This window comes from Trachypithecus francoisi, unplaced genomic scaffold (genome assembly GCF_009764315.1).
Source record: "Trachypithecus francoisi isolate TF-2019V2 unplaced genomic scaffold, Tfra_2.0 Lachesis_group18, whole genome shotgun sequence".
NCBI classification, from domain to species: domain Eukaryota; kingdom Metazoa; phylum Chordata; class Mammalia; order Primates; family Cercopithecidae; genus Trachypithecus; species Trachypithecus francoisi.
In genome coordinates this window covers 13,288,970-13,315,863 of record NW_022681463.1, presented here as the reverse complement: position 1 = coordinate 13,315,863, position 26,894 = coordinate 13,288,970, and the positions used below count along the sequence as shown (strand labels likewise).

At 37.9% G+C, this 26,894-nt stretch overlaps 1 protein-coding gene across 4 annotated transcripts in view; it reads right to left on the bottom strand.

The window, feature by feature from the left end:
- FGF14 (fibroblast growth factor 14) overlaps positions 1-26,894 on the bottom strand; it is a 692,204-nt gene that overhangs the window by 256,280 nt on the left and 409,030 nt on the right. Inside the window, exon 2 of one of the 4 annotated variants that reach the window (XM_033177334.1) lies at positions 24,150-24,336. The exons of the other annotated variants lie outside the window; for them this stretch is intronic. Coding sequence (XP_033033225.1) covers positions 24,150-24,210 — 61 coding nt within the window. The 5' untranslated portion in view covers positions 24,211-24,336. The remainder of the gene's footprint in view (positions 1-24,149; positions 24,337-26,894) is intronic. 4 annotated transcript variants of the gene reach the window in all.

The following is a 26,894-nucleotide window of genomic DNA, read 5'->3' as shown; positions in this document are numbered from 1 at the left end:
TTCTATTCCTGCTACCTAACTTTTCCCGAATGCTTAAATATATCCAACAACAGAATTAAGGGGAAGGAAAATGTTCTGGATTGAATTGCGCCCACTCCCTAAAACATGTAAGTTGAAGTTTGAAACTCCATCATCTTAGACCATACGCTTATTTGAAAACAGGTTCTTCACAAAGGTAAGTGGGTTGAAGTGAAGTCATTAGGGTGGGCTCTATTGCCATATAACTGGTGTTCTTATAAAAATGGGGAATTTAGACACAGAGAAAAACACTTATGCAAAAAGAACACCATGCAAAGACGAAGGCAGAAATTGGGGCGATGATTTATGAGACAAAGAATGTCAAGGATTGCCAAGACCAATGGCCACTTGCAGAAACTAGGAAGAGGCAAACACAGACTCTGGAGGGAGCATGGTTGTGCAGAAACCTTGATTTTGGACTTAGATTCCAGAACTGTTAGAGAATAAATCATTGTGTTTAAACCACTCAGTTGTTGATGCTTTCTTAGGGATGACCTAGAAAGACAGAAGACAGAAGGATCATGAGAGAGTTCGTTATTGTTTGGCAAAGTGTAGCTGGACTCTGGCTCATATAATGAAAGAAACTTAAAGGAATGCCAAAGAATATTACTCTACAAGTGTAAGAATTTGGTCTGTCAGTTTAAACTGACATCAGCAGTTACCTAAACCAAGTGTTTAAAATAAGAACAGCCAGGACTGACATAATGCTATTATGTTCAACTCTTTAAAAAACAGCACGAAGCTAGCATCTCTGTGACATTCATTAGGTTCTGTAGCACAACATCTCAGAGGATGGTTTTGAGTTTCCTGCATCTCAGTCACTTAGAATGAACCTTAAAATTCAGATTTTTCAGGGCTCATCCCAAACCTACTGAATCAAAGTGACCTCTTCTATTGAATAAGAACGTCTGAGGGTGGGGTGTTCTACAGAGTCAGAATGTCTAAAGTCATTTTTAAACTAATCTCAGATAGATAATCCTTGTATATATTAAGAGAACCACTGTTCTATATTTCCTTGACTGCTGTCATAATGTTTTCCTTCTGACTGTGGTAAAGTTAAAATTGTCCATCTAAATGTGTACCAATATCAGTTTCTGCAGTATAAGCAAAGCACGATTATTTCAAGGTCATGCAGTGAGAACATTTATGTTGTGTGGGAGGAACCTCTAATTCCTTCTAATGAATAACACAAGCAAAATGCAAGAAAAACAGTGGAAACACTGGAAGGCATAAGTAAGCACATTTGGTTTTAAATGTTCTCCTCTCATCGATTCCTCTAATCAAGGTGCTTCGTTAGATACCTTACACGTTGAATTTTTCATGCATCTGTGCTTTACCAACTCCATGATACTGAAGAGTCTTTGGGCAGTCTCCTGGAGGTGGTAAAACACAAATGCATAAAAAGGAGGCAGAGAGTATGTCTTTGCTCTTGATGTCTTTTTAACCTCTACTGAATCCTCTACAAAACCTATTACACGGCTTAGACACATTAAACACCCAATAAATTCTTGCTGCCTAATCAGGAGGAAAATCTGATCCATGACTACCCCCAGGATAAAATGGGTGATGCCTTGGATATGCTGGTAACAGAGATACCATTTTCTATTTCCAAGTGGAAGTTCACCCATAACCGTAACGGAGATGAGTCACTGGGTCAATGGTCATGTTGTAAATTTGTAGCTCTCTGCTAACACTTGAAAATAATTTTTAAAATGATTATCTTCATTTTATTAGCATGATTGATGACTTGGAGGGGAATCTATAATTGATTACATTTACAACCAACCTCTGCTACTCAAATGAGTGAAAGTGCAGTTATAAGTAGATAAATCTTGTCTCAGAAATGAAGATAAATTCATACAAATGCATAAAGGTGAAATTGTTTTGTAATGGCTATGCCTAATTTATTAAGCATGTCATAAGCCTGACAAGAAGTCTAAAAAATATTTTTTGCAAGATACCAAACAGTAACAAAATATTTTAACTGTTGGATGTACAAAATTGTATTTTAACAGCTACTGAACACATTTAAAAATACAGCTTAATATTTCCTGTATTTTATATTTAAGAATACCTCAACTACAAAAGTCACAGCCACAAAAGTGTGAGAGCATACAGCTGCCAGACTGTGTTCCCCTACAACTCTTTTAACTCACTCTTCATTTGTTCTGTGATCATGCATTCCATCAACAGCCTTTTTTTTTTTTTTTTTTTTTTTTTTTTTTTTAAATCTGGGCATTGTTTGAGTTGAAAAAAGCTGGAGGTTTGGAAGCAGGGAGGGTAATTTCGGGAAGATGGGTTTTTATCACCAGGTCGCTTTCCATCCACCATTCCTTGGTATGAACAGAAGAGAAGGGCACGCCTAGAGTCTGCAGCTGGCATAGAACTCACTAGTTGAAAGAAACAAGGACAGTCAATGGAAGGGGAGGTAAGGGAAATCTGGCCAGTGGGCTCCATGTCTTGGAGTCATGCATAGATCCACCTTTGTGAAGGGGTGGACTGCCTAGGTCTTCATAACTACCTGTGCCGGCACTTAGCTCATAGTTGTCACTTATCAGGGGTGGGTAAGTTACCAAATAAACAATTTCATCTGGTCTTGTCACCCTGGATTGAAGGATAAGAAATGGTATAGTCTAGTGTTTCTGGCTGTTAGTCATTGGTAAAGCCAAAATACTCCTGCCTTTGAAATTTCCTGATACCTTCTAAACACTATATCTCAATTGGGTGAAGGAACAGGGGTCTAATGAGTCGTTTGTGAAACCTTATTCGATAGCCTGTGGTCACCCTCCTCATTTCTTATTATCACTGCACACACTATGTCCACATGACTGCTTGTAAGACTATCTTTCGCCTTAAATTGAACTCAAAGTTTGCATATTTCTACCAATTTTGAATTTTGGCTTATGTTACATTTTATATGAAAAATTTGCTGCCTGGAGTAGAAAAGTGGCATCCAATTAGAAAAAAGGAATTTTTATTTGATGAGGCCCTGAGTCATGATGACTGGGGTGAAAGGAGGGGTTGGGTGGAGGTTGCTCTATTGTTCTAGTCCACAAAACACCCCATATCCTGACCATGAGTGCCTTTAAAGGGCAAAAACTGAGTGATCATTTCTTTTAATGATTCATGCCGGTAGCAAACGTTGGTAGTTTCTAGGTCAGAACGTTTTGGATGCTTTCTCTTCTGGCTTTATTGTCATCTGCCTTATAGCAATCTCTTAATCTCTCTTGATTGTCTTTTATTCAAAATGAATAATAGTGTGACAGCTTTTGCTCATTCACTCCATTGGTTATCAAGTCTGGGAGACCCCATTTAAGTGTCATATTTTGAAGATGAGGGGACTGAGGCTCAGAGAGGCTACGTATTTCTCAGTTCTTCACAGAGACAGTGCATGGGAGATCTAGACCTTGTATGCAGATCTTTGAACTCCCAACAGGAAACATTTATTCAATTCAGTGTATTCCCAGTATGGGTTTAAAATTAATTGCCCTTATACGCAATATATTTTGTACTTTACATGTGGTTCCTTCAACCAAAAACATTTTTGAGATTCTCTTGTAATTTGTTCTGTCTAGAGGATCCCCTAAGTGACTTTCCAGGATTGCAGATTAATCAAATATTCAGATCCTGGGATCTGCTTCCCTCAGAAAACAATACCCCAAGCCACGCCTCTCTGACATGCTGAGTACTTTCAACTAAAGAAGACTTAGAATCAAGGTTGCTCTGACCTTCTGTCCTGTGTCTTTTGCCCCTCTGCCTCTCCTAAAGCACAGGAAGGGCATTTCTTTGGAGTTTCCCTGTCTGACCATAAGGAAAGTTCCACCAGAAAAAAAAATGCATTTGCTCTAAACTGCTTCCTTGGAATCTAAATTAATCAGAGAAGGTGCAGGAGAGTATATTAAAGACCTCCCTGTAGCTCAAAATGATATTTAAGGGTCAACCATCTGGCCCTTCTTTGAGTTTCATATTTTGGGGGGCTCCTATGCATATGCACATAATAATTTATATGCTGTTTCTTCTGTTAATCTCTCTACTATCAAGTTTATGACAGAGATCAAACCACCTTCAGAGGATGGGTGGAAAGTTCCCTTCACCCCTATAGATCCTAGATAGATAAGAAAATAACACAATATTGATTTTATAGTTTTTTACAGTGATGTTTCCAGTTACTTCACAGGAGATACAGAAATTTCTGTATGCAAAATTAAGTTTTAATTCTGTTCAGTGTTTTTAAAGCTATATAACAGTTCTAAGTTTGAAGAACACAAGTTGTCTCAGGGAGAAAGTGGGGAAGGGAGCTCATTTATTGAATGTATATTATGTACCAGATATATAAATTATCTCTTCAAGGTCTCAGCACAGAACTTTCTTCTTTTTTTGAAATGGGTCTTACTCTGCCACCCAGGCTGGAGTGCAGTGACATGATCTCGGCTCACTGCAACCTCTGCCTCCCAGGCTCAAGCAGTCCCCCCGCCTCAGCTTATCTACCGAGTAGCTGGGACTACAGGCAAGCACCACCATGCCTGGCTAATTTTTTGTACTTTTGGTAAAGATGGGGGTTTGCCATGTCATCTAGGCTGGTCTTGAACCCCTGAGTTCAGGTGATCCAACCTTTTCAGCCTCCCAATATACTGGGAGTACAGGCTTCAGCCACCACACCCAGCCTCAGCATAGAACTTTGAAGTAGTTATTATCACTCCATTTCACAGGTGAGAGAAATAGGACCCAGAGAAATAAACCACTTGGGCCACCTAGGATGTGTCAGAGTTGGTATTCGACTCTAAGACAGTACAACACGCAAGTTATTTTCCACTGTAAAGTGCTGTCCCTTACAAAATCAAGTTAGTAATAACACAGTGCAGTCAATACATAAATGTTTGAAATTTCAACATGTATATTCTATACGGCAGGGCCTGGGCCATGTTTCCCACCACTGCGCTTGCCATGGAGAGATTCAAATGGGAGCTCAATGCTTAGGAACACAAGTGAGAGGAGCCAGGAGCACTGGGGGAATGACTTTTAAACATATACTGGGAATACATTGAATTAAACAAATGTTTCCGCCCCTCTACCAATGTGATTTTAAGTTTCCAGCACGAGTCCCAGATGAATCAGACTCAGTACAATGGCAGAGGAATGAAAGATTACATGCTTTAAATAAACATGGTCGTGCCTTCCGGGGCGCTCTATTTGTGCTTTAGTGAGGACAGCACATAGCTCATTCCCATCCTGTCTCACCTGCGAGCCCAGTGCTGAGCGAGGTTGCTGGTACTATAGCAGATTCTCATGAGGCACAATGAATAACTACCTGACTCAGAGTGTTTCAAAGCAGCCACATGCAAATATTAAAATAAATACAAAAGTCTCATTTTTGTAGTTACGTGAGGATTGGCGCCTGATGTCATGGACAATTTTGCCTGAGGCTACCATGTTTTGGCATAAGGAAGGCAGAATCTGGAAAACACATTGTTATTGACTCACCTGCAGATATTCCCTGTTTCCAATTTTCTCTAATTTCAAAATATTTGGAAGTGCAAGTGGCCTGAGAGATCATTGCCTCCAGGTTTCTCTTTTCTCACTTTCAGATAAAGAGAAAAAGATGCTCCTTTCACCCTCATGACTCATTTCAATCTTATTGGTAAATACTTTAAGGATGTATTTTATTTTACTTTGTTCAGGTAAGCCAAACCCAAGAATTTAATGCATAGGGATTTTCCTTTGCTGGGGGAGAGCTATAGTTGCAATGAGAAAGAGCTGATTTTATGGAAAGAGATAAGCTTGATGAAGAAAGTGATAAACAGAAGGTCTGAGATTTGTTTGCAGAAATATTGTTGACTTGCTCGGTGGATTGGACACCCACTGAGCACCATAGCCTCCTTCACTTAAAAAGAAGAAAACTCTCTTCCCTTTTCTCATAGCTGTCTCTAGCTGACAGCACATCATAAAGTGCGCTTCATTTATTTTCCCTCTATTGCTATGTTTAAAGTTTTTGAGAATGCATTGAACCAGCTGGTTTGGTACATAATTGGAACTGAGTAGTACACAGGAAGGTTTAAAAAAAGTTATCCCCTTCCTCCAGAGGTCGTAGTCATGGAAACCTGCTAATACCTTTAAATAAAACATATCCATTCTTTCAAAGGAAAACTTGAACATCATGTATAAAGATAAATATTTTATGAAATAATGCAGGTTGGCTTGGAGATATTCTCCCTTGTCACAGTAATTATTTTACTTTCCCTTTTACACTGAATGAATGTATTAGTCAATGTTCTCTAGAGGGACAGAAGTAATTGAATATAGATATAGATAGATATAGATATAGATATAGATATCTCTCTCTATATATCTATATATAGATGTGTGTATATATATAGCTTTTGTGTTATTTCCCCAGTGCTCCTGGCTCCTCCCACTTGTGTTCCTAAGCACTGAGCTTCCATTTGAATCTCTCCATGGCAAGCGCAGTGGTGGGAAACATGGCCCAGGCCCTGCCGTATAGAATACATATATGTGAAATTTCAAACATTTATGTATTGACTGCACTGTGTTATTACTAACTTGATTTTGTAAGGGACAGCACTTTACAGTGGAAAATAACTTTCATGTTTTACTGTCTTCGAGTCTATATATTTTATATATATTATATATAAATATATAATATATATATAATAAATAAATACATATATATAAAGAGGAATTTACTAAGAATTAATTCACATGATCACAAGATCCCAAAATAGGCCAACTGCAGGCTGAGGAGCAAGGAGAGCCAGTCCAAGTCCCCAAACTGAAGAAATTAGAGTCCAATGTTTGAGGGCAGGAAGCATCCAGCACAGGAGAAAGATGTAGGCTAGGCGGCTAGGCCAGTCTCTCCTTTCACATTTTTCTGCCTGCTTATATTCTAGCCTCAATGGCAGCTGATGAGACGGTGCCCACCCAGATTAAGGGCGGGTCTGCCTTTCCCAGCCCACTGACTCGAATGCTAATCTCCTTTGGCAGCACCCTCACAGACACACCCAGGATCAATACTTTGTATCCTTCAAGCCAATCAAGTTGACACTCACAATGTATTAATTACATCACAATATAATTAGCCATCACAATGAAGAAATCCCAATTTGATATTGTTCAGTTTATTTGCTAGTCACTATTATATCTGCTTCCTTAGATCTTCCTTTAAAGGTCTGATGTTTATTTTACTTATTAGAATGCAAATATTTTGTGCAATATAATTCATTGCAATCTTTGAATGATGTATTATTGACAACCCTAAAAACTGGTTAATAAATTATATGTATCCTATTCATCCATTTTGACTTGTGTTAGCCTCTACTACTCAGTCAAGAGAGAATAAGTCCATATCTAGAAATAGGGAATACAGAAATAAGTCAGTCCTTGTAAAATTTGAATTATTACCATTTGAAGATCCTCTTACAGTCACACCTTTATAACTCCTCTATGGTTGCTAATCTTTGCATGAACTCTCAGAGTTTCGTAGCATTTTCTTCATCTTGCAGATGAGGATGCTGAGGCTCAGAGACATTAAGTAACTTGTTCAAGGTCACACAGCTAATAAGTGGCAGACCTGGGACTCCCCAGGACCATGACTATGCAGCATACCTCTCGTTTTAGTTTGTCATAAAACACACAAAACATTTAAACTAGCTATATAACTAGTTTATATTAATATAAACTAGCTTTCATGACTGAAAAGTTCCTGTACTCAATTACAATGCAGCGTAACAATATTTTAAACATAATTACCCTAATACAATATATCTCTGCTCTCTGAAGCAGAGCAAACACATTGCACAACTCCAGGGGCCACTGTCCCCATCACATACTATAGGAAGGCTCCCTCTTGAAGTAATGCACTGAGCTTGCAGGGCTGCTCTGACAGTCCTGGTCATACAAGGCTTTCTGATAAACCAGTTAAAAAACAATCTCATGGACAGTGGAAAAAAAACTGGTGAACCGCAGGTAGTACAAAAAGAATTTTTCTTTGGATAACATGCAAAATCAAATTCCCACATAATGTAACACACAGATATCCAATAAATTCTTGTTGAATGAAAGTATGTCCAGGCCCAGATCAGAACTAAGAGATTTCTCACTGAGTGTGATGTGATGGGTAAAGAAGCCAAATGTCTTGAGGTAAAAGCTGAGAAATACAGATGCGTCCAAGAAATACGCCTAAAGACGAGAGGCTCGGAGAGGCAGGTGAGCCGGGTGGGCAGATTAAAATAATAAGCAAAAAGGATGAGAGAAGATGAAGGGATGCGTTGATTGAGGTGGCCCTGGCTTCCTGACTGCCCTGTCTGGGTGTTCACGTTCCAAGATGACTGACACCTTCCCTGGTACTGCTCAGAACCCTCAACTACAGACGGAAGCCCGAACTCCAGCCTCCTGTGCCCCAGCTGTGTTTCTAGCCTCTTCTCACGGTACTATTTTCACCTTCTACCTTGTGCTGTGACCCCACAGGCCTGGCTGCAGGCTCCAGCGGGAGCCAGCACTAACCCCCTTGGCTCCTCACTTCAGTACCTTCAGATCCACCTTCACCTAGTGAAATTTGCTCATGCCTGACTCCCTACCATGAACACCACCTTCTCCAAAACACGTTCTCCATTCTCTTCACCCAGAAGGCATTCTGTGTTCCTCCTCCTTCTCATCACTCTCAAAACCTCCAGGACACCATCGTCCACTTCCTGCCTCATTCGTTCATGACATTGCGACTCCCTCTGTTACATGATTTAGTTTCTTAAAAACAGGGCTGTGTCTTAATCATGGTTTTAGCCTCCACGGGCTTGAGCACAGATGAGTTACATCAAAAATATTTGTATTGGCCGAGCGAGGTAGCTCACGCCTGTAATCCCAGCACTTTGGGAGGCCCGGGCGGGCGAATCACGAGGTCAGGAGATCGAGACCATCCTAGCTAACACGGCGAAACCCCGTCTCTATTAAAAATACAAAAAAATTAGCCGGGCATGGTAGCGGGCGCCTGTAGTCCCAGTTTCTCTGGAGGCTGAGGCAGGAGAATGGTGTGAACCCCGGAGGCGGCGGAGCTTGCAGTGGCGCGGCTTGCAGTGAGCGTAGATCTTGCCACTGCCCTCCAGCCTGGGCAACAGAGCAAGACTCAGTCTCAAAAACAAAACCAAACTGAAAAAATGTGTATTGACAGGGTTTTAAATGTCTATCACCTGCCAGGTTTCTTGCAAAGTAGTTCCTGCTGAAACATAGGCCTTTTTGGCCTCTTTTTTTTTTTTACAGTAAAGATGCTGAGATTTGGAGATGGAACTTACTAAAATAAAAAAAAAAGCTGGTGTGAAAACCAGAATTCTAACGCAGGTTTTCTAAAGCCCATGATCCTTCCATGACTGTATCCTGTTTTTGTGACAGGAGAAAACAAAATCCACTTAGACAAAGTAGAAAATATCAGCCTAAAATATATTGATGTCAATAGCCACACAAAGCCACATGAGAGCCACAGGACCTGCCGACCACAGCCTGGTTCTGTGGGAAGCATTTGGAACTTTAGGCATTTGCCTGCATTCAAGTCCAGGGTGATGATTGGTGTTCAGAACAATGAGCCTGGGTTATAATGAAAATGTTTCATTTATTAAATGTGCTCTGCTTTAGAAAGCAGAGAATTATACAATATGTCATTGATTTTTTTTAGTTCATTAATGTGTTGACCTGATTGTTCAGTACTCAGTGAAAGGTAATTGATCAGTCCCAAAATAGTATAATCCAGTGATTCCCAAAGTTCTCAATTTGCAGCACTATTAATGTCTCAGTTTTTTCTCTATACCTTATCTGCTTTGTATTTCAGAAGGAATATAAAACAGTAACACTTATTAATAAGTTCTGTTTGAGCAATTTAATAAGCATTGATATTCTAGCAACTTACTAGCCGATTGAAAAGAATACTATGATTTTTTGTTTTATTCTTCAATAACCATAATTACAAATGGACTGTGTGCTCCTATTGGGTGCTGTACAACTGACTTTTTAAAAATAATCAACTTTTATTTTAGATAGAAGGGGGTGTGTTCAGGTTTGTTATATGGGCATATTGTACCCAAGTAGTGAACCAGCACCTAGTAGATTGTTTTTCCACTCACACCCGGCTTCTTCCTTCCCCACTCTAGTAGTCTGCGATGTCCATCTGCACAACTTCTTAAATCTTAGAATCAGATTGGACACTGTGCCATCACCCTTATTTCCTGTTCCTCACTGATTTTTCATTCAGCACTTGGTTTTTATCACAGCAATTGCCAAGAATGGCAACAACAAAAATATGTTAGTAGAGTTAGGATATCATTGAAAGGAAGATAGCATTATCTCACATAAAAGCTGTAAACTACCCCAACTTGGTAGTTTATGCAATGACCAGCAGATATCGCACACTGCTGTGTTTCCTTCAGAATTCTAAACTAGCCCACGGTGTCATTATGAGTTTGCTGTGGTACCCTGCAGTGCCTCAGTGCATAGCTTGAGAACCTTGGATACTATTACTACAATCCATGTAAATTACTGTACACAAATAACTTTATAAACTTTCCTATTGTCAGTTAAGTTTTACATGCAGTTTCTTTATAGAAGCATAATTAACACAGAAAGGTATGTAAATCATGAATAGATAGATACAAGAATTTGCAGAAAGTGAACACATCCCCATAACTACCAATCAGATCAAGGAGTAGAACTTTAACAACACACATGAGAATCCCTCATGCCAGGATCCAGGCACTACTCCCCTCCTCCCTAAAGGTAACCAGAATCCTGACTTCTACATCATATATGAGATTCCTAAACAGGAAAGTCCTGTTTATGAATACACCGGACTTTTCTGAAACATAGCCATTTCTGAGTTGCAGTGAAAAAAACAAATGATCGTTTCCTGATCATCTTTTCTACTTCTCCCCCATCGTGAAGCAGCTATAAAGATTGGCAGATTGATCCCAAATTGGTTTAAAGGCTCAAGGGTGGACTTCTTATCTGAACCTAAACCAATTGTGCCATAGAATTTCCTGGCCATGGTAGTCAAATGGCCTAAGATGACCCAGTCAGAGAAAGGGCCCAGCATTTTCCTCTCTACTCCTCCTTCTTCCTTCTTTGCTTTCTTTGTTTTTGTTTTTAATAGGATAGTGTCTCTGAGCTGGACAAGAGAGCAGATGACCCCAGGAACTCTTGGCAGCAATCTTGCACATGGAAACCGAGCGATCCCTGGGATGCAGCCAACAGCACAGACGGCAGATGGGCAAAAATGAAAAACAAACAAAAACAAAAAATGTTCCCTGGTATCATCTTAGAACCACTGAATCATCATTGGACTCTACCTTAATGTGTGCCAATAAACTCCCATTTTATATAAGTCCATTTGAATTTGGGTTTTAACTTACATGCTTACTAAATCATAAGATCAGTTAAATATCAGCTAACTATAAACTTCAGTAATGTAAAGCAGCCATTTCTCAATGTAAAAAAAAAAAAAACAAAAACAAAACTAGCATATAATTTTCCCAACAGGAAAGAAAATGCTAGTGAACTAAAATTTCCATTTGAGAGAAAAATCAGCCAAGCCAGCTTCTGCAATAATTGGTTCATCTTTCTAGGACTCTGTGATTAACTCCACTCACATCTCTTCCAAAACAGGGAGATTTAAACAGGTTAACAAAAATCGGGTGCTTTTTTGTGGTTTTAAATTATTCTGTTTAGTGAAAGCTTCCAGATGCAGCAGACAAATATTCTCTTTTAATGGAGTTGCATTTTCAAAGCAAAATTTCCTAGCTGTCCTTGTCTTGCTAATGAAGTTTTCCACTTATCTATAATATGTGCAGAATGGTGATATTTGATGTGGCATTTTCTTGACATTTCTAGCCTGCTATAATCACACTCTTTAATTGTCTCTGCCTAATCTGCATAAGAGACCTGACATCTCATCCTAGATTCTGATTTTAATCATAACTGCATGGAGCCAGAAGGGTCACTAAATAGCATCCAAAAAAACACTGTTATCAAAGACATTTTTGCCAATGCTTTTAAAAAGCCAAAGCAAATGATATTTTTCTAAAAAATGAGGTCATTTGTTGTGGTGAAAACAAAGAGATGGCTTTTAAATTAAATACCAAATGGGTTTTCTAAGCATTAAAATAGGATAAGTACAAAACCAGACTAGCAATATATCTCCAGTATTACTATGCTGATAACCTCACTTAAATTTGTTAGGCATTTCTGGAAACAATGATAATTCTAGTAAATGCCAGTTCTACTTTCAGAGTATCTCCACTGAAATGAATAAATTACCTCTTATCAGGCCACCAAGTGGTACAGTGATTCCAGAAGAATGACAGTACCTCTAATGGATAAGCCCTCCCTGGAAGAGGAGAATTCATTTTCCCCAGCTCTGCAAAGGCCAGCTTTTGCTACATATCACACACCACACCTGCCACAAAGTGACAGAGACTTTCCTGGAGAAATGGCCATGATGTGATGGAATTCCAAAGCCGACAGCCAAAGGGAAGGAGTAGTAGCCACGAGAGCAGCCACGGGCGAATCAGACAAGAGCTTGTCACCTTAAACCCTTTCCCTAAGCAGGGAATAAAGAGAGTGCAAGTCCAGCAAGGAGGGGTTGTGGTGTGATTGGAGGCATGAGCTCCAGAGTCAGACCTCCTGGCTCCCATCCCACCTGGGCAATGACGCGGCCTTCAGCAAGATGCTGCACTGTTTGGTGGTTCTATGTTCACAAGCATAAAAATGGAGAAATGAGTAGGACCTAATTCTTGGGGCAGTTATGAAAATTAAATAGGTTGATATATGTAAAGTGCTTAGAACAATATCAAGTATGATACACATTTCGTAAGTAAACAAATAAATGGGACTGACATTTACTATGGCTGTTTACTGACATTTGCCCTTTTCATTGCTCCCACAAAGGAGAAAGGAACAGATGTTTTACTTCCTTTATCTCACTGAATTTCCCTTAACAAACTTCAAAAGAGGCCTTGTTATTAGTCCTGTTTTACAGAAGAGAAAACCAAGGAACAGAGAGTTCAAATAACTTCCCCTGGGCACCATGATTTACATCAGGTCTCCATCATTCCCAAACCTGATGTGTTGTTTATTTGTTTGTTTTTCCAATGCACAACCTTATAGAAGCCAGGATAGAATGGTAAAGGACTGAAGTTGAAATAGAAAGAAGGTACTTTAAAATGCAGCAGATAAAGACAAATACTAAATAGGTTGAAGGCAAAAGGGGATGGTCTCTCTCATTTCTATCATACAATCAAAGTTAGTACACCCTATGGAAAAATAAAAGCAAAAACAAAAACAAAACAGCTTTACATAGAACTGATTACTGAGGAAAAGAAAATGACAAGAAAACCAGGCACAATGTAGACATTCACTTTGATGACAATACAGGGCCATTTACCATAAGTAAAGGGCAAAGTAGAACCAGATAAGGCATCAGAAATGCAAACACTAGATTCCCATTTAAATTGCCAGTCAACATTAAATTATTTGCTGCAAGGAAAACAGCTGCCCATTCTCAGTAGTGAGGCAACCAATACCATTTTTAAGCACTTTTTACTACCTAGAAATGCCAAGACTCATGCTGTTATTGCTACTATTTATAAAGAATGAAAGGATTAATTATCTACAAGTAAGCCATCTCATTACTTCTGGCATTCTGTAGTAGATAAAACACCCTGCTATTTCATAAACAGATAAATGTGCAATGAAGTCTGATTTAATTAAGTAAAATTGCAAAATGATGAGGTAACTTGTTCTAATAATTTAAGTTACCTATATAAAAATTATAGATAAAGGCTAGTCTTTTTATTTGGACTTTACATGGATTCAGTGGTTAGTTTTATAATATTATTTATTGCAGGAAAATGTCAAAAAAAAACGGGGCTAGGAAGCATTCTAAGGGTTTCAATTATGAGAGTGTTTTTTAGTCTTTGCATATATGTAGAGAAATAACGTAAAAGAAGTCTACTGTAAATGAAAAAAGATAATATTTAAACTAGAGCATTATAATAATTTTGATAGATTTTCCATTAGAGAGAAGTTGGTAACGACAAAATTTCAGAGTGTGGATTTATATTTGTTTAAAATTTTCAGGGTCTTTGAAGAGGCAGCTGCCTCCTTGAAAACATCTCTTATGGGTTCCACAATATTCCAATACATTTACTACACTGGATCAAGGCATCTTCTATAGAAAACCATCTTTCCCTTACCGAGTGCCAACAAGCCATCAGGGAGGGTTAACATATTAAAGCATAACCCCTAATGTTACATCTACGTTTCACAGCACAGGACAGAATGTAGAAGGAATAGATTTTTGGAACAAACATATCTAAGCCATGTGTTATGGTCTGAGTTGTTTATGTCTACCCCAAATTCCTATGTTGAAATCAAATCACCAATGCGATCGTATCAGGAGGTAGAGTCATTGAGAGGTGATTCCACCCTCATGAGTGGAATTAATACTGTTATAAAAGAGGCCCCAGGGGCTGGGTACGTTCGGCTCAAGCGTGTAATCTAACACTTTGGGAGGCCAAGGTGGGTGAATTGCCTGAGTTCAGGAGTTCAAGGCCAGCCTGGGCAACATGGTGAAACCCCATTTCTACTAAAACACACACACACACACACACACACACACACACACACAAAATAGCTGGGCATGGTGGCATGCACCTGTAATCCCAGTTCCTTGGGAGGCTGAGACAGGAGAATCGCTTGAACCCAGGAGACGGAGGTTGCATTGAGCCAAGATTGCACCATTGCACTCTAGCCTGGGCAACAGAGTGAGACTCTGTCTCAAAAAAATAAAAATAGAAGAGACCCCAGTAAACTGCCTTGCCCTTTCCACCATGTGAGGACACAGCTGGAAAGTGCCATCTATGAACCAGGAAACCGGCTTTAATGAACTACCAAATCTGCCAGCACCTCGATCTTAAACTTCCCAGCCTCCAGGGCAGTGAGAAATAAATTGTTGTTTACAAGCTGTCCAGTCTGGGGTATTTTGTTATAGCAGCCCACAATGGACTAAGACAACATGTGGCAGACATGGAAAAATTAGGTGGGGTTTAACCAACATGCCAGTAAAGCAAGCCAGCACTGTAAGGGCTGCAGGTTTGAGAAAGATCAGAAGATGAAACCCACAGGAGAGAAAGTGGCCATAATTAAACAACAACAACAGCAAAAACAACAAACCCTCGAAATTATACTAGGGTGGGAAGAGGCAATATAAACCATTGATTCTCCAGCTTAGTTCAAATTGGGGATCTTCAGGGGTCTGTTGAAGATTAGGAAGGTGCCATGAAAGAAAAACACACTCTTCAGACTCCTGGTGAAACAGAAACTGAGAAGGGCAGAGATGAAACAAATCAGCTCCACCTTTAGCTAAGGATGAACAGCAAGAGATAAGCTAGTGGAAGATATTAGGCCAATTTAGCAAAGTCAGCCTTTGAAGGAGACCACCCCGAGTTCCATAGGCTTAGCTACCATGGGCAGCTATACTGCCTACGGGGTGGACCTCAGGGGAAAAGAAATGATGTAGCCTAGTTAATGTCCAGAGTAGTGACTGAGTGAAAAATGAGTGGACCAATACTTTTCTCTAATTTCACCAGTTAGTAGGGTGACCATAAGATTTGACAATCAAAGAGAACCATTTTAAGAAGTGATGCTAGTAACAATTATGGTGGAACAACAGGTATAAAAGGACTAGACTAATTCTTCTCATTCCAATGCTTGTTTGATGTAAATTGCTCCATCACGGTTACAGAACATGCTAAATACATATTTCTAATTAATACATGGTTTTAAATTATGCTTTTCTATTTTACGCAGCCGGTTTAGATCTAAAAGTATTTGATTGTTTGCAAAAATTCTTTCTCAAATGTTAAGGTTTGTTGTTTCTCAAAATGTTAAGGTTTGACACTATGAAAAGTATTTAAAATGCTGCAGAGTAAGAATTACAAAAGAGAATTTCCAGCAAAGCTTTGAATACTGCCATATTCTAGAATAAAGGTGTTGCACACTCTGCCACCCTAAGAGTGATACATTAAAAGACAACATCTTTTATACGAATGTCTAACTTGTAGGATATTCTTTATAAAATAGATCACAACAATTCATCCGTTATCTAAAAGTGCAAATTTGCATTTTAAATATTAGGTAGCTAGGCATGCTGGGTTTCACAAAAGCTTAAGGAACTGGGTTACAAAGACAAAAAGTCCTATCCTCATTTTGCCTGAAGTACCCTATGAAGATAGTTGACCTCTCTGCCCTGGAGAAAGAAAAACTAAACAACATAAAACCTTATTTATTGTCTGACTTAAATATTTTATCTTGCATAAATATGAAGAAAGCTCTAAAGGCTCTGCATCATTTTATCCAAGTTAGGCTTCCAGCAAACAGACGAAAAAACCGGAAAGAATGTTTTCCTACACAAACCCATATTTCTTAAGAGACAATGTCTACATGAAAAGCTTGGATACATTAATGCTATACAGAAGCTCCTTTATGCATGAACTTTCTACTTAAAAGTTCTCATGGAAACAATCTACCCAGATGTGCGAACAAAAGCATATCAGCTGAGTACTGCCAGCAGTTGATATGAATGGCTGTTTGTGTATTGTCTCTTTGGAGTTATAAATAAATGAACTGGTAAAGAGGCTTTCAGAATTAACATGTTAGGCTATAAAAAAAGTTTGTGCAGCTGCTTATTACCCAGATCATTTGTACCCTTGTATCTCTCCAAATCGGCACTCAGTTTTCCTGATAAAGCATTCAGGATTCCTGACAAAGGAATTAACCTATAGCATATAGGTTAAATCTATATTTTATGTCAGAATTATAAAGGGTTCCAATAAATACTGAACTGTCTTTGTGACTTATCATATTCATTTACTATTAAAATACTTCTAACACTGTATAATTGAAACTCGAGTCATTGGTCAGATCTCAGCCATGTATCAAAAGCTCATTTTAAATATTTAAAGTAAGTGAGACCTTTGTTATGAATAGGAATGCAATAAGTAGTGAATCCAAACCAAGAAAAAAAAGAGAAAACATTTTAATGTCTTTGATTATCAACCTTGGATCCATCTACTAAGGTAGAAAGAGCAGGCCAGTTAATTGCATCTTGCGTGTGCAGTTCACATTGTTTTCCTGGTCTTAGTTACTCCATTAGTTGGAATACTTTATCTTTAGGATATGAACAACCTACCTTCATATTTTTCCACCAGTGACCTTGAGTTAGTATTGACAGAATAAATATTTCAAAAAACTCAAATCCAGGGCCATGCTGAGGGATTTCTGGGCAGGCATCGACTACCTGAAAAATAAGATAAGGCCTTGGGCCTGGATAAAAATGGATCCTGCCAATGTCTACCTGGCTCACAACCACATAGAACTGCCTTACTAGCTGGGCTCCCCCTAGGAGGAGAGATTTGGGGCTAGTGGCTACGCAGGCAACAATGTTTCCTAATGATCTGGGATCACTGGTCACACTTTCCCATCTATACTCTGGAGTCAGAACTGAATTCGAAACCCAGGTTTTCCACTTATTATTTCTGTAACTTAAATACATTACTTAGCTTCTCTTTTAGCCTTCCCATTCATTTATCCATTCATATAACAGAGATAATACCACCTTCCTGTTGCCAATGCTGTTGGGGACTAAACAAGATGATGTAGGTAAAGTAACTGCTATGGAATTTGTGCTCAAAAATGTGACTATCTTGATACGTTCATGTCAGAAAAGGCCTGGTAAATAAATCCCAAGATTGGCCTTGTGATGTTTTTTCATTTTGCATCTTCTCTGTATTTCACACTAAAATATGAAGAAAATGCACATTTAATCCGTTTTAGTAGTCTTAAATTTTCTAAGAACCATTTATTAATTCAACCATCAATTGTAACCGTGAACATTAAGGAATATTGATAAATCAAGTTTTATTTTTTTAAACTCTCTTTTAAAAAAATATATCTAGTACCTGATTTTCAATCTGTTTAATAAGATGGAGGACCCCATCAAATTACTCTTCTTTGAAAGTTGTTCATGTATAAGTGAATAAAATATATTTTTACTGAAACTCATTTCCAACTGCAACTTTTAAGAATACTTGAAGAAGGCATATGTTCAATTCTACATTATTACATTTTTATGTAACCATTTTTAACCAGCATTATTTTGTAAGTCCATCAGAACTATCAATTTCCATAAAACGCTGTACTCTCCTAGGTAGGACTAGCCTATTTTAGGAGGCAGGTAGGATCTGTATTCCCCAAAGACACGTACATGAAGTGAAAAACAAATCACGACAACTAAATTACACTGAAGACATGTGTTCATAAAATTTTAAGAAAAGAAATATTTTTAGGGACACAGGCTTGAGACATGAAAATATTACAATTATATGCAGGTATCATCAGTGAATCTGGATAATCAACAATAAGAAAAACACAAAAATATTCTTAAAAGTCTAATTTTTTGTAAGACTCACTTGGACTATGGGTTTAAACTCTGTGATTTTATAAGATTAGGAAAGACAAGCACCTAAAATGTGAAAAAATAACTACATCATAAAACCACATGGATTGTCATGAGCGTATAAAGGACGTGGTCATGAATTCAAGGTTTTTTTTTTTTTTTTTTTTTTCTGGCACAACAGCAACAAAAAATTATCTCAGATATTAGTTTCAGAAAACAGTTTTTGTAATCCTCTAGAAGCAGACCCTCAGGCTACTTTTATCATTTTCAGAAAGGTGTTTAACCCTGAATGGAAGCTTAAGGTACAGAGGGAGCTCCCAATTCACTGGCAATTTCTAAGTTAGTTTAATTAAATAAACTGACTGAACTTCCATATGTGTATGTGATTTCGGTTTAGAGAAAGAAGAGTTATACGTATGTGTGTTTCATTATTTATACAGAACTCATTACATTATGATGTTAAATAACTACTAAAAATAAAAAACATAGCACTCATATTAAAATGTTCCATGAACCATGTGTTAAGATGATTGCATTCCTAAAAGGCAGAAAAATCCCATTATTTCAGTATCTTGCTGTGTTTCACTGAATCATCAGCATTAATCATAGATGACATATTCCTAATGCATTAGTACTGTCCTTCATGGTGTGAGAACATCTACTAAGAAAATAGCTTTTTCTTTGTTGTAAAAAAGAGTCTACAGTTGTAATAAAGAAACCTGAAAATATGTGTTTTTCATCTTTATCTCTGGCTCTTTTTTCCAGCTCCTAGTGACATCCTGTAAAATGCTATGCATAAATTTGTGAACAATAATTGCTATTCAGTTTACAACAAAAATTAACCAAAATATAAACTGAATGAGCTGTGGGAGTTTGATGCAGCTTAAATATTTAAAAGTAGAATAAAATGAGCTTTCAGTTTCCCATTTTCTTAAAAAAATTTATCAAAATAGCTTCTTATTAGGCCATGCCATATTTACCCCTCCTACCAAATCTGCAAGTGTTCAGAAAACATCCAACTACTACCTAAAATCAGAGTTTACATTTCTGATTCTTAATGACTGATCTACATGCACACAGAAGACAGATGAAAATCCAATGTCAAGGTTAGGAAATTAATTTTGCCTGGAGAAAAAAACACTATAAGTTCAATTTGATAGTTAAGGATCCTTGTTTTAATGTCAAGTTGACTATTATTTAGGTCTATTATAAGATTAATAAACCACTATTACCTGGGAAAAGTACAATCATTATTGGACATTGTTTATTATTTTCTAGTTTCTCAGGAGGATTTTCCATAATACCAGTAGTGCAGAAGTTTTTCAACTTGGGTTTCTTTTGTTTCCTTTTCTGGAATAAAAGAAAACCTTTCTGGTTTGTGATGGTCTACTCTACTTCCTGGCAGTATCTACTGAAAAGCTATGACACAATAATAGTTCAATAACTTTCTCATATGTTGAATCTACAGCAATCTTACACTGGAGTTGTGAATATTTCTCCATTAACATTCCAAGTCAGCATATCCAAGCTGTACCCCAGGGAATACTGATGTTTGATTAAATATTTATAGGAACCCCAAAGAAAAAGAGTGTTCTGAATCAACTAAAAAAGGGAAACAATGAGTCAAAGTTATGTAGGTCTTGCTGTTACTGTTTTTATTGCTAAATTTCTAAGAACTTTAAAACTGAGGCTTAGGAAATATCTTTAAGAAGCGCAGGCCTTGCTAAGGAGCAAGTAGCATCTTTACGATACTTCAGAAAACACATTACATATGTAGTATCTTTGAGATACTTCAGAAAACACTTACATATGTAGTATCTTTGAGATACTTCAGAAAACACTTACATATGTAGTATCTTTGAGATACTTCAGAAAACACATTGTGCACATCACAAAAATCTCCACTGAATGTCTCATATATGTGTCAAATCCTTGTCTAAAACTGAACTCTAGATATCCCCCAACCAAAACCTATTCATGTTTAAACCTCCCCCTTTTCACTCGGTTCCAGTAGTGACTTTTCAGTTTCTCAGGTCAACAATTTTAGAGACACCCTTGTCTTTGTCTCTGTCTTTCTCTATGTATACACACACATGCATGTGCATGCACACATATACACACACACATACCACTCTGTCATGAATTTCTGACAGTTCCATCTTCATAATATAATTTAATTTCTTCCTACCACTTCAACTGCTACTACCTTAGTCCAAGCCATGATTGGACTCTGGCTTAGATTACTGTGTAAATCTGCTAACTGCTTGCCCCGATTCCCCTCTTTCCACCTCTAATCTAATCTCTACATAGTATCTTCTTTTAAAAACAAGGTTCAGATTATATCACACTTCTATTCAAAATCTTCCAATACTTTCCCATCCCACTCCAGGTAAAAATATTACGTTCTCACTATAACAGCGACTGCGCCCTCCTCTCCTATCAGTCTTCCTCTCCCAACTCTGCTGCTCTCCCTTCCTGTTCTGAGAACACACTGGTGCTCCTGCTCAGCTGTCTGTCTTTGTCCAGAACTCTCCATTTCCCATATGTTTGCTTCTCTTCTCTCATTTCCTTTAGGTCTCTGCTCAAATGTCGCCTTCTCTGAGAGGCTATTCCTGACCCCGTATACTGAAGTGTTTTCATTTCATGACTTCCCTGCCCCCTTTTCTAAAACACAGCAAGTTTTAGCACTTAATTTTACAAATTTATCTTTTTTATCACATAATTTATGTAAGAAAGTTTGTATTTTTACTAGTTTATTTTTATGTCCCTCTGTTAGAATATTAGCTCCAAGAGAGCATAACTTCGTTTGCTTTTGTTATGCACAGTTATCTTCAGTACCCACTGATTTGCTTTAATGCGACCCCCAGAGCAAATGCCAGAGAAAAGGCAAGTAGGCAAGGCAAAGAAAACTTTATTAACTTGCCAATGTGAAGGAGGGGCGAGGTTCACCGGTCTCGGTGGTGGAGGCCGAGGAAGTCGCTCCAGTGTTCTTGGGCGACGTTCCTGGGTCCGCACACGAGCAGGAGGCCAAGGAAATTCGCACCGCGTGCCTGCCGGGAGCCCCTTTTATATCCTGGGCCTGGGAGTGGGAGCGCAGTGGGCGGGACATAGGCAGGCCGGGGGCGGGGGAGGTAGGCGTGGCTAGGCGGGTTCGGTTTTTCTCTGTCGGAGGTTGGGTTGCGCCTGTGCAGTCAACCCGTGTCTTTCCCGGGCGCAGGAAAGTTGATGGTGAAGAACCCGGAACTGCGCCATCTTGCCTCCATTCGTGCAAACACCCACAGCAATGTTCTGCATGTGGGGCATGCTATCAAGAATGACTGAAATAACCAATGTGAACACAAGATGTAATATGTTTTTCTCTAAGAAGTCGTTAATTATGTTTTCATTACTATTCTTAAGGAAAATTCATAGTAGACATCACCTGAGTCATTGATTGATCATCATCTCCCTCCACCAGAGCATGAGATCCTGAGTGCAGAGGTATATATTATGTTTATGGATATATAGTCAGTGCCCACAACTGATCCTGGCACATTTGTTAAGTGTTGAGTGAATATGATGTATTTTCATTACCACTCCAGAATCACAAATGAAATACATAGATAAATATTTCCTGCATAAGAAGCCATAAGTAAATCTCTTAGAGACAATGAAGTTTATATAGGAAAATACAGTAATTTAGTTTTAGAAAGGTGAGAAGGTTCCTGAATTATTAGCAAAGACATATTAAGCAGGGTCTTAAATAGTTGTAGCAGAGATGGAAACAAATGGTGATCAAATCAGCAGATGTTAGTCCTGATGTTAATGAACAAAACATAGCAAAGTGAAATTGCAGAAACAGATGGCAACCACTGTTGGCCAAGAAGCCAACAAGCTGAAGCACAGGATGATGGCAGGTCCATCAAAATAGCTCAGGAAGGAAGAAAGGATAGCGCTAAATGAAGCAATATTTTCCGATATATTCAAGCTAACACAAATAAATGTTTTGTTGTTGTGGAGTTTCTTTTATTTGTTTTTTTTTTTTTTTTTTTCCTAACTCCCAGCCAGAAAATTTGTACCTAAAGACTTCAACCCTAAGATAAAACATAATTGCTTTTAAGGATCTGGATGTGTCACAGTGGATTTTCAGATTACTTGAGAAATACCTATCAGATAATTCTCGCCAGCCTTCCTCAGTTTTTCAATCTTTCTGGCACTAAACATGATTTAAAAAAAAATCTTTTAATAATCACTTATTTCACTGAAGATATACTTTTCAAAACAGCTGTATAGGCCCGAGAGTATTAATGGGCTTTGAAATAATCAAGTAATTTACTGTCCTCTCTGTTTGGGATATATTGTTATTTGTAAATTTTGCTTTTTAAATTACAAAAAGTTACAATTTTGATTTGTAAGTATTAAAAGTTCCAATTCACAAATATAATTTTAAGTGAATTTTTATGCCTTTCATATTCACCTCCCACAGGCAAAACAATTATCCATGAGTTTTCACTTTTCTGAAAGATTGTAGAGAATTCTATGTTGATTATAAAGAAGAATAATGTTCGTTTTGTTTCCTACATTATAACATGTTTTCTATACCTCATAAGTACTGTACTATTCTTCGTCAATTTCACAGTGACTATTTCCTAAATCCCTTAGACAGGGATATTGCCTGATTGATGAAATGCTAGAGCAATTCTTTTAATAAAGTTTTCATGGACCATGCCATAGAGACATGCATATATGTTTTTGTATATATAGATATAAAATTGTTGGTTTAAAGCTTACAAATACATTAATTAGGTAAATAGATGTTAGTAATATTTTTAATTAATAAATATGTTTTAGTCTTAAACTACTTGGCAAAGAGGTAAGCAAGCCTTCTGATTTTCTCCACAATAACATTTATGGGGCTTTAAGTAGGTTCTCTAGTACAGGGTCTTTTGTAGGAGTTAATTAGAGACCTTACTGAACTCATTGTTTTTAATCCTTTTGAATGTCATCCTGTAGTTATTTCACTGAGAACTTCTAACTATAAATTCTTGCCAAGTTCTCTGTGTTACTCATTCCAAGCACAACCTGGGTTTATTATGAGATTAATAAATTATCCCTAAAAGAGCTCTGTCTCACCATTTCTTCTAAATATTTTTGTCAACTTTTTGTTTGGAAATAACTTTCCAAAATCATATGAGCTGTGGTGCTCATAAAACAATATGAGTCAAAACTCGGAACCCACAAACAAGAAAATATCTAATTGAATCTCTGTCCACATTTTATGATTCGTGCTCTCACTTTGAGTAGGGTTAGCAATCACATGGCCTGAGCACTGCTATGGTAGACATAGTTCGTCAGTTACCGACCACTCTTGGCCTCACAATCCCTTACACACAACCACAGGCAGCAACTACAGATTTATTGGGTTTTCACACAGGTGAATTCTGCCTGCTCTTCCTCAACTGGAACCTTGAATTAGAATTTAGTGGCACAGGCTTATGTAGTTAAGAAACGGCATGATTTTTAACAATTTTAAATACCTTAGAATGGGTGGTTATCAAAATCCTTTTTTATGTTTACTCAACTTTTTTTTTCTAATTAAATGCCAAGTTATATCTATGTCCAATTACATATTAACAGTTCTACTTACTGACTGCCTCAAAGTTACTTGACTTTGAAGGATGATTGTCCTTGAGGGAGGACTTGACCATGAGGTATAAAAAATGGCCATCTCTAGCACAGCATCAGTGTGGGGCCTTGGGGTGGCCCAATCACAGGCCTGGGCAGCAGGCTGGCGATGCATAGATCTCTGGGATTTCTGACTTAGATAACTTGCTCTGTAGAAATGCAGGAGCGATAACATTCATTAGCTACAAATAATATTATAATCAGAGAAAAACTGTTTAAATAAATTCTAGCTTGTTAGGAGCCATGTGATCTTAATTACATTATTCCTGAAATCTCCGTTTTTCACATGCAGCGTTAAGATAATAAAACACACTCCACAAAGTTATCATGAGGGCTGATAAAGGTAATTTAAGCAAATTCAACATAACATCTAGCACAACTGAATCTAAATTTAAGTGAAAAGAAGCAGTACTAATGGGCTCCTATTTATACTAATGCACTTCTTTAACTCTGCAATTGAAAAACTTGTTTTGTATCTTTCACAGAAAATGAATTTCTCAAGATTAGTTATATATCCAATACATGCTTTAAAACATAAACTTATTGAGATATAATTTGTATACTATGCAAAATTTCCTCATTTAAAGTGCATAATTCAATAATTTTTTAGAATACTGAATTGGGTAACAATCACCACCAAATACTTAATATATTCTTGAATTTATTTTTCAATATCACCAAAGGATGTCTCTTCCATAAGAAAACAATCTGATGAAATCAATGTAAAAGTTCTATAATTGAAATGGCAATGACATTTTTTAAAAAAGTTTGAATTCAGTTGGATTGTTCCTAGATTAAGGAGAATACAGTGGAACGATATCAACTGAAATGTGTAGCCTGTGATTAGTTCCTGGTTCTAAAACAGAAAAATTACAGACTTCCAGTTTCTGGTCCGACAAGAAAAGGTTTTCAAAGTTGTCACTCCCATTCTCATAACAATAAAAAGGCTGGATAAACTAAAAATCAACAACACTGCTTAGACCTAACAGGTAATTGAGATCATAGGAACAACTGCTTTTCCCAAACTGGAGAGACAGGTGGGTACAGAGAATCACATGTAAATGGCAGAGAAATTCAGGGCCCAGTCCTACAGATGAAGCCAGTTATCAGTAGGAACACTTAAGCTGTAATCGGTGAATGACTGAAGACTCAATGTGGACTAGGTTGAGAGTTTAAAAATCTGAGGAAAGCGGCTAGTCTTGGCAGAAGCCCACACTTTCTTAAATTTTACCTCCAGCAGCTTCATCGTGTTCTCAGAGAAAAATCCCCTCGTGTTTCCTTCATGCAGGGAGAAGGACAGAGTGACCATTTTGAAATATGTCCCCAAGGCCAGCTATTTCACCAGAGTCTAATTGATTAGGGTTTTGCCAAAGCATAACCCATGTGAAGAAAGAAAAATACCCAATGACAGCGCCCTCGATTCTTCTCAGATAGCTGAGAGTACTTGTAAAGGCCACAGGCCAGGAGCAGAGGCTCACTAAACACTCAGACCTAAACATAAGCCTACAGATGCTTTCCTTCTACACCTCACCACCATATAAATAGCGCTTCCATATTAAAAAACAGAGGATTATAGCTGAAAGAACTACAAGCCTCAGACACTCTTTTTTTTTTTTTTTTTTTTTGAGATGGTGTCTCGCTCTGTTGCCCAGGTGGAGTGCAGTGGCACGATATCGGCTCACTGCAAGCTCCGCCTCCCGGGTTCACGCCATTCTCCTGCCTCAGCCTCCCGAGTAGCTGGGACTACAGGCACCCACAACCACAACCGGCTAGTTTTTTGTAATTTTTTTTAGTAGAGATGGGGTTTCACCGTGTTAGCCAGGATGGTCTCGGTTTCTTGACCTCGTGATCTGCCTGCCTCGGCCTCCCAAAGTGCTGGGATTACAGACGTGAGCCACCGCGCCTGGCCCTCAGACACTACTTTAAAAGTCTTTTGGGAAACCCAAAGCGATGGGGGGTGGGGGACAAAAATAAGGCCAGTCACAGAAATTTTAGCCACTGACACCATAGCTAGAGGAAATAGTAAACACAGCATATTAGCCAGATAAACATCAAACCTCATATTAAAGGGCCATTGACTCCAGTTCCTTTTGCCCAACTCATCATACCTGTTTTCAACAACAACAACAAAGTCATGCTAAGGGGCAAAATAAAACAAAACAAAAACCTCAGGCTGAATTATCAAAGCAAGAATCAGGACTCCACTCAGATATAACAAATAATTTGGAGTTATCAGACCAGAAATTTAAAACAATTTTGAACAATATGTTAAGGAATCGAATGAAAAAATGTGAACAAGATGTAATAGAAGGCAGGAAATTTAAGCAGAAGGATAGAAATTCCAAAAAGAATCAAAAGTAGATGCTATAAAATAAGATTTTTTTAAAAAAAGAAACTGACAGAAATGAAGAATTTATTTCATGGACCCATCAGAAAACTTAAAATGGACAGGAATCATTGGCCTTGAAAGTAAGTCAACAGAAATTTCCGAAATTGAAAACCAAACGAAATCAGAATATCCAGGAATTGGGGAATAATTAAAAAGGTATATCTCACACATTTTTGGAATAGCAAAAGGAGAAGAAAGAGAGAAAAGAACAGAAATACTTGAAGTAACACTGGCTAAGAATTTCTCAGAATTAATGATGGATGTCAAACTGCAGACATGAATCTAGGAGAACACAAAGAAGGATAAATAGCAAAATAT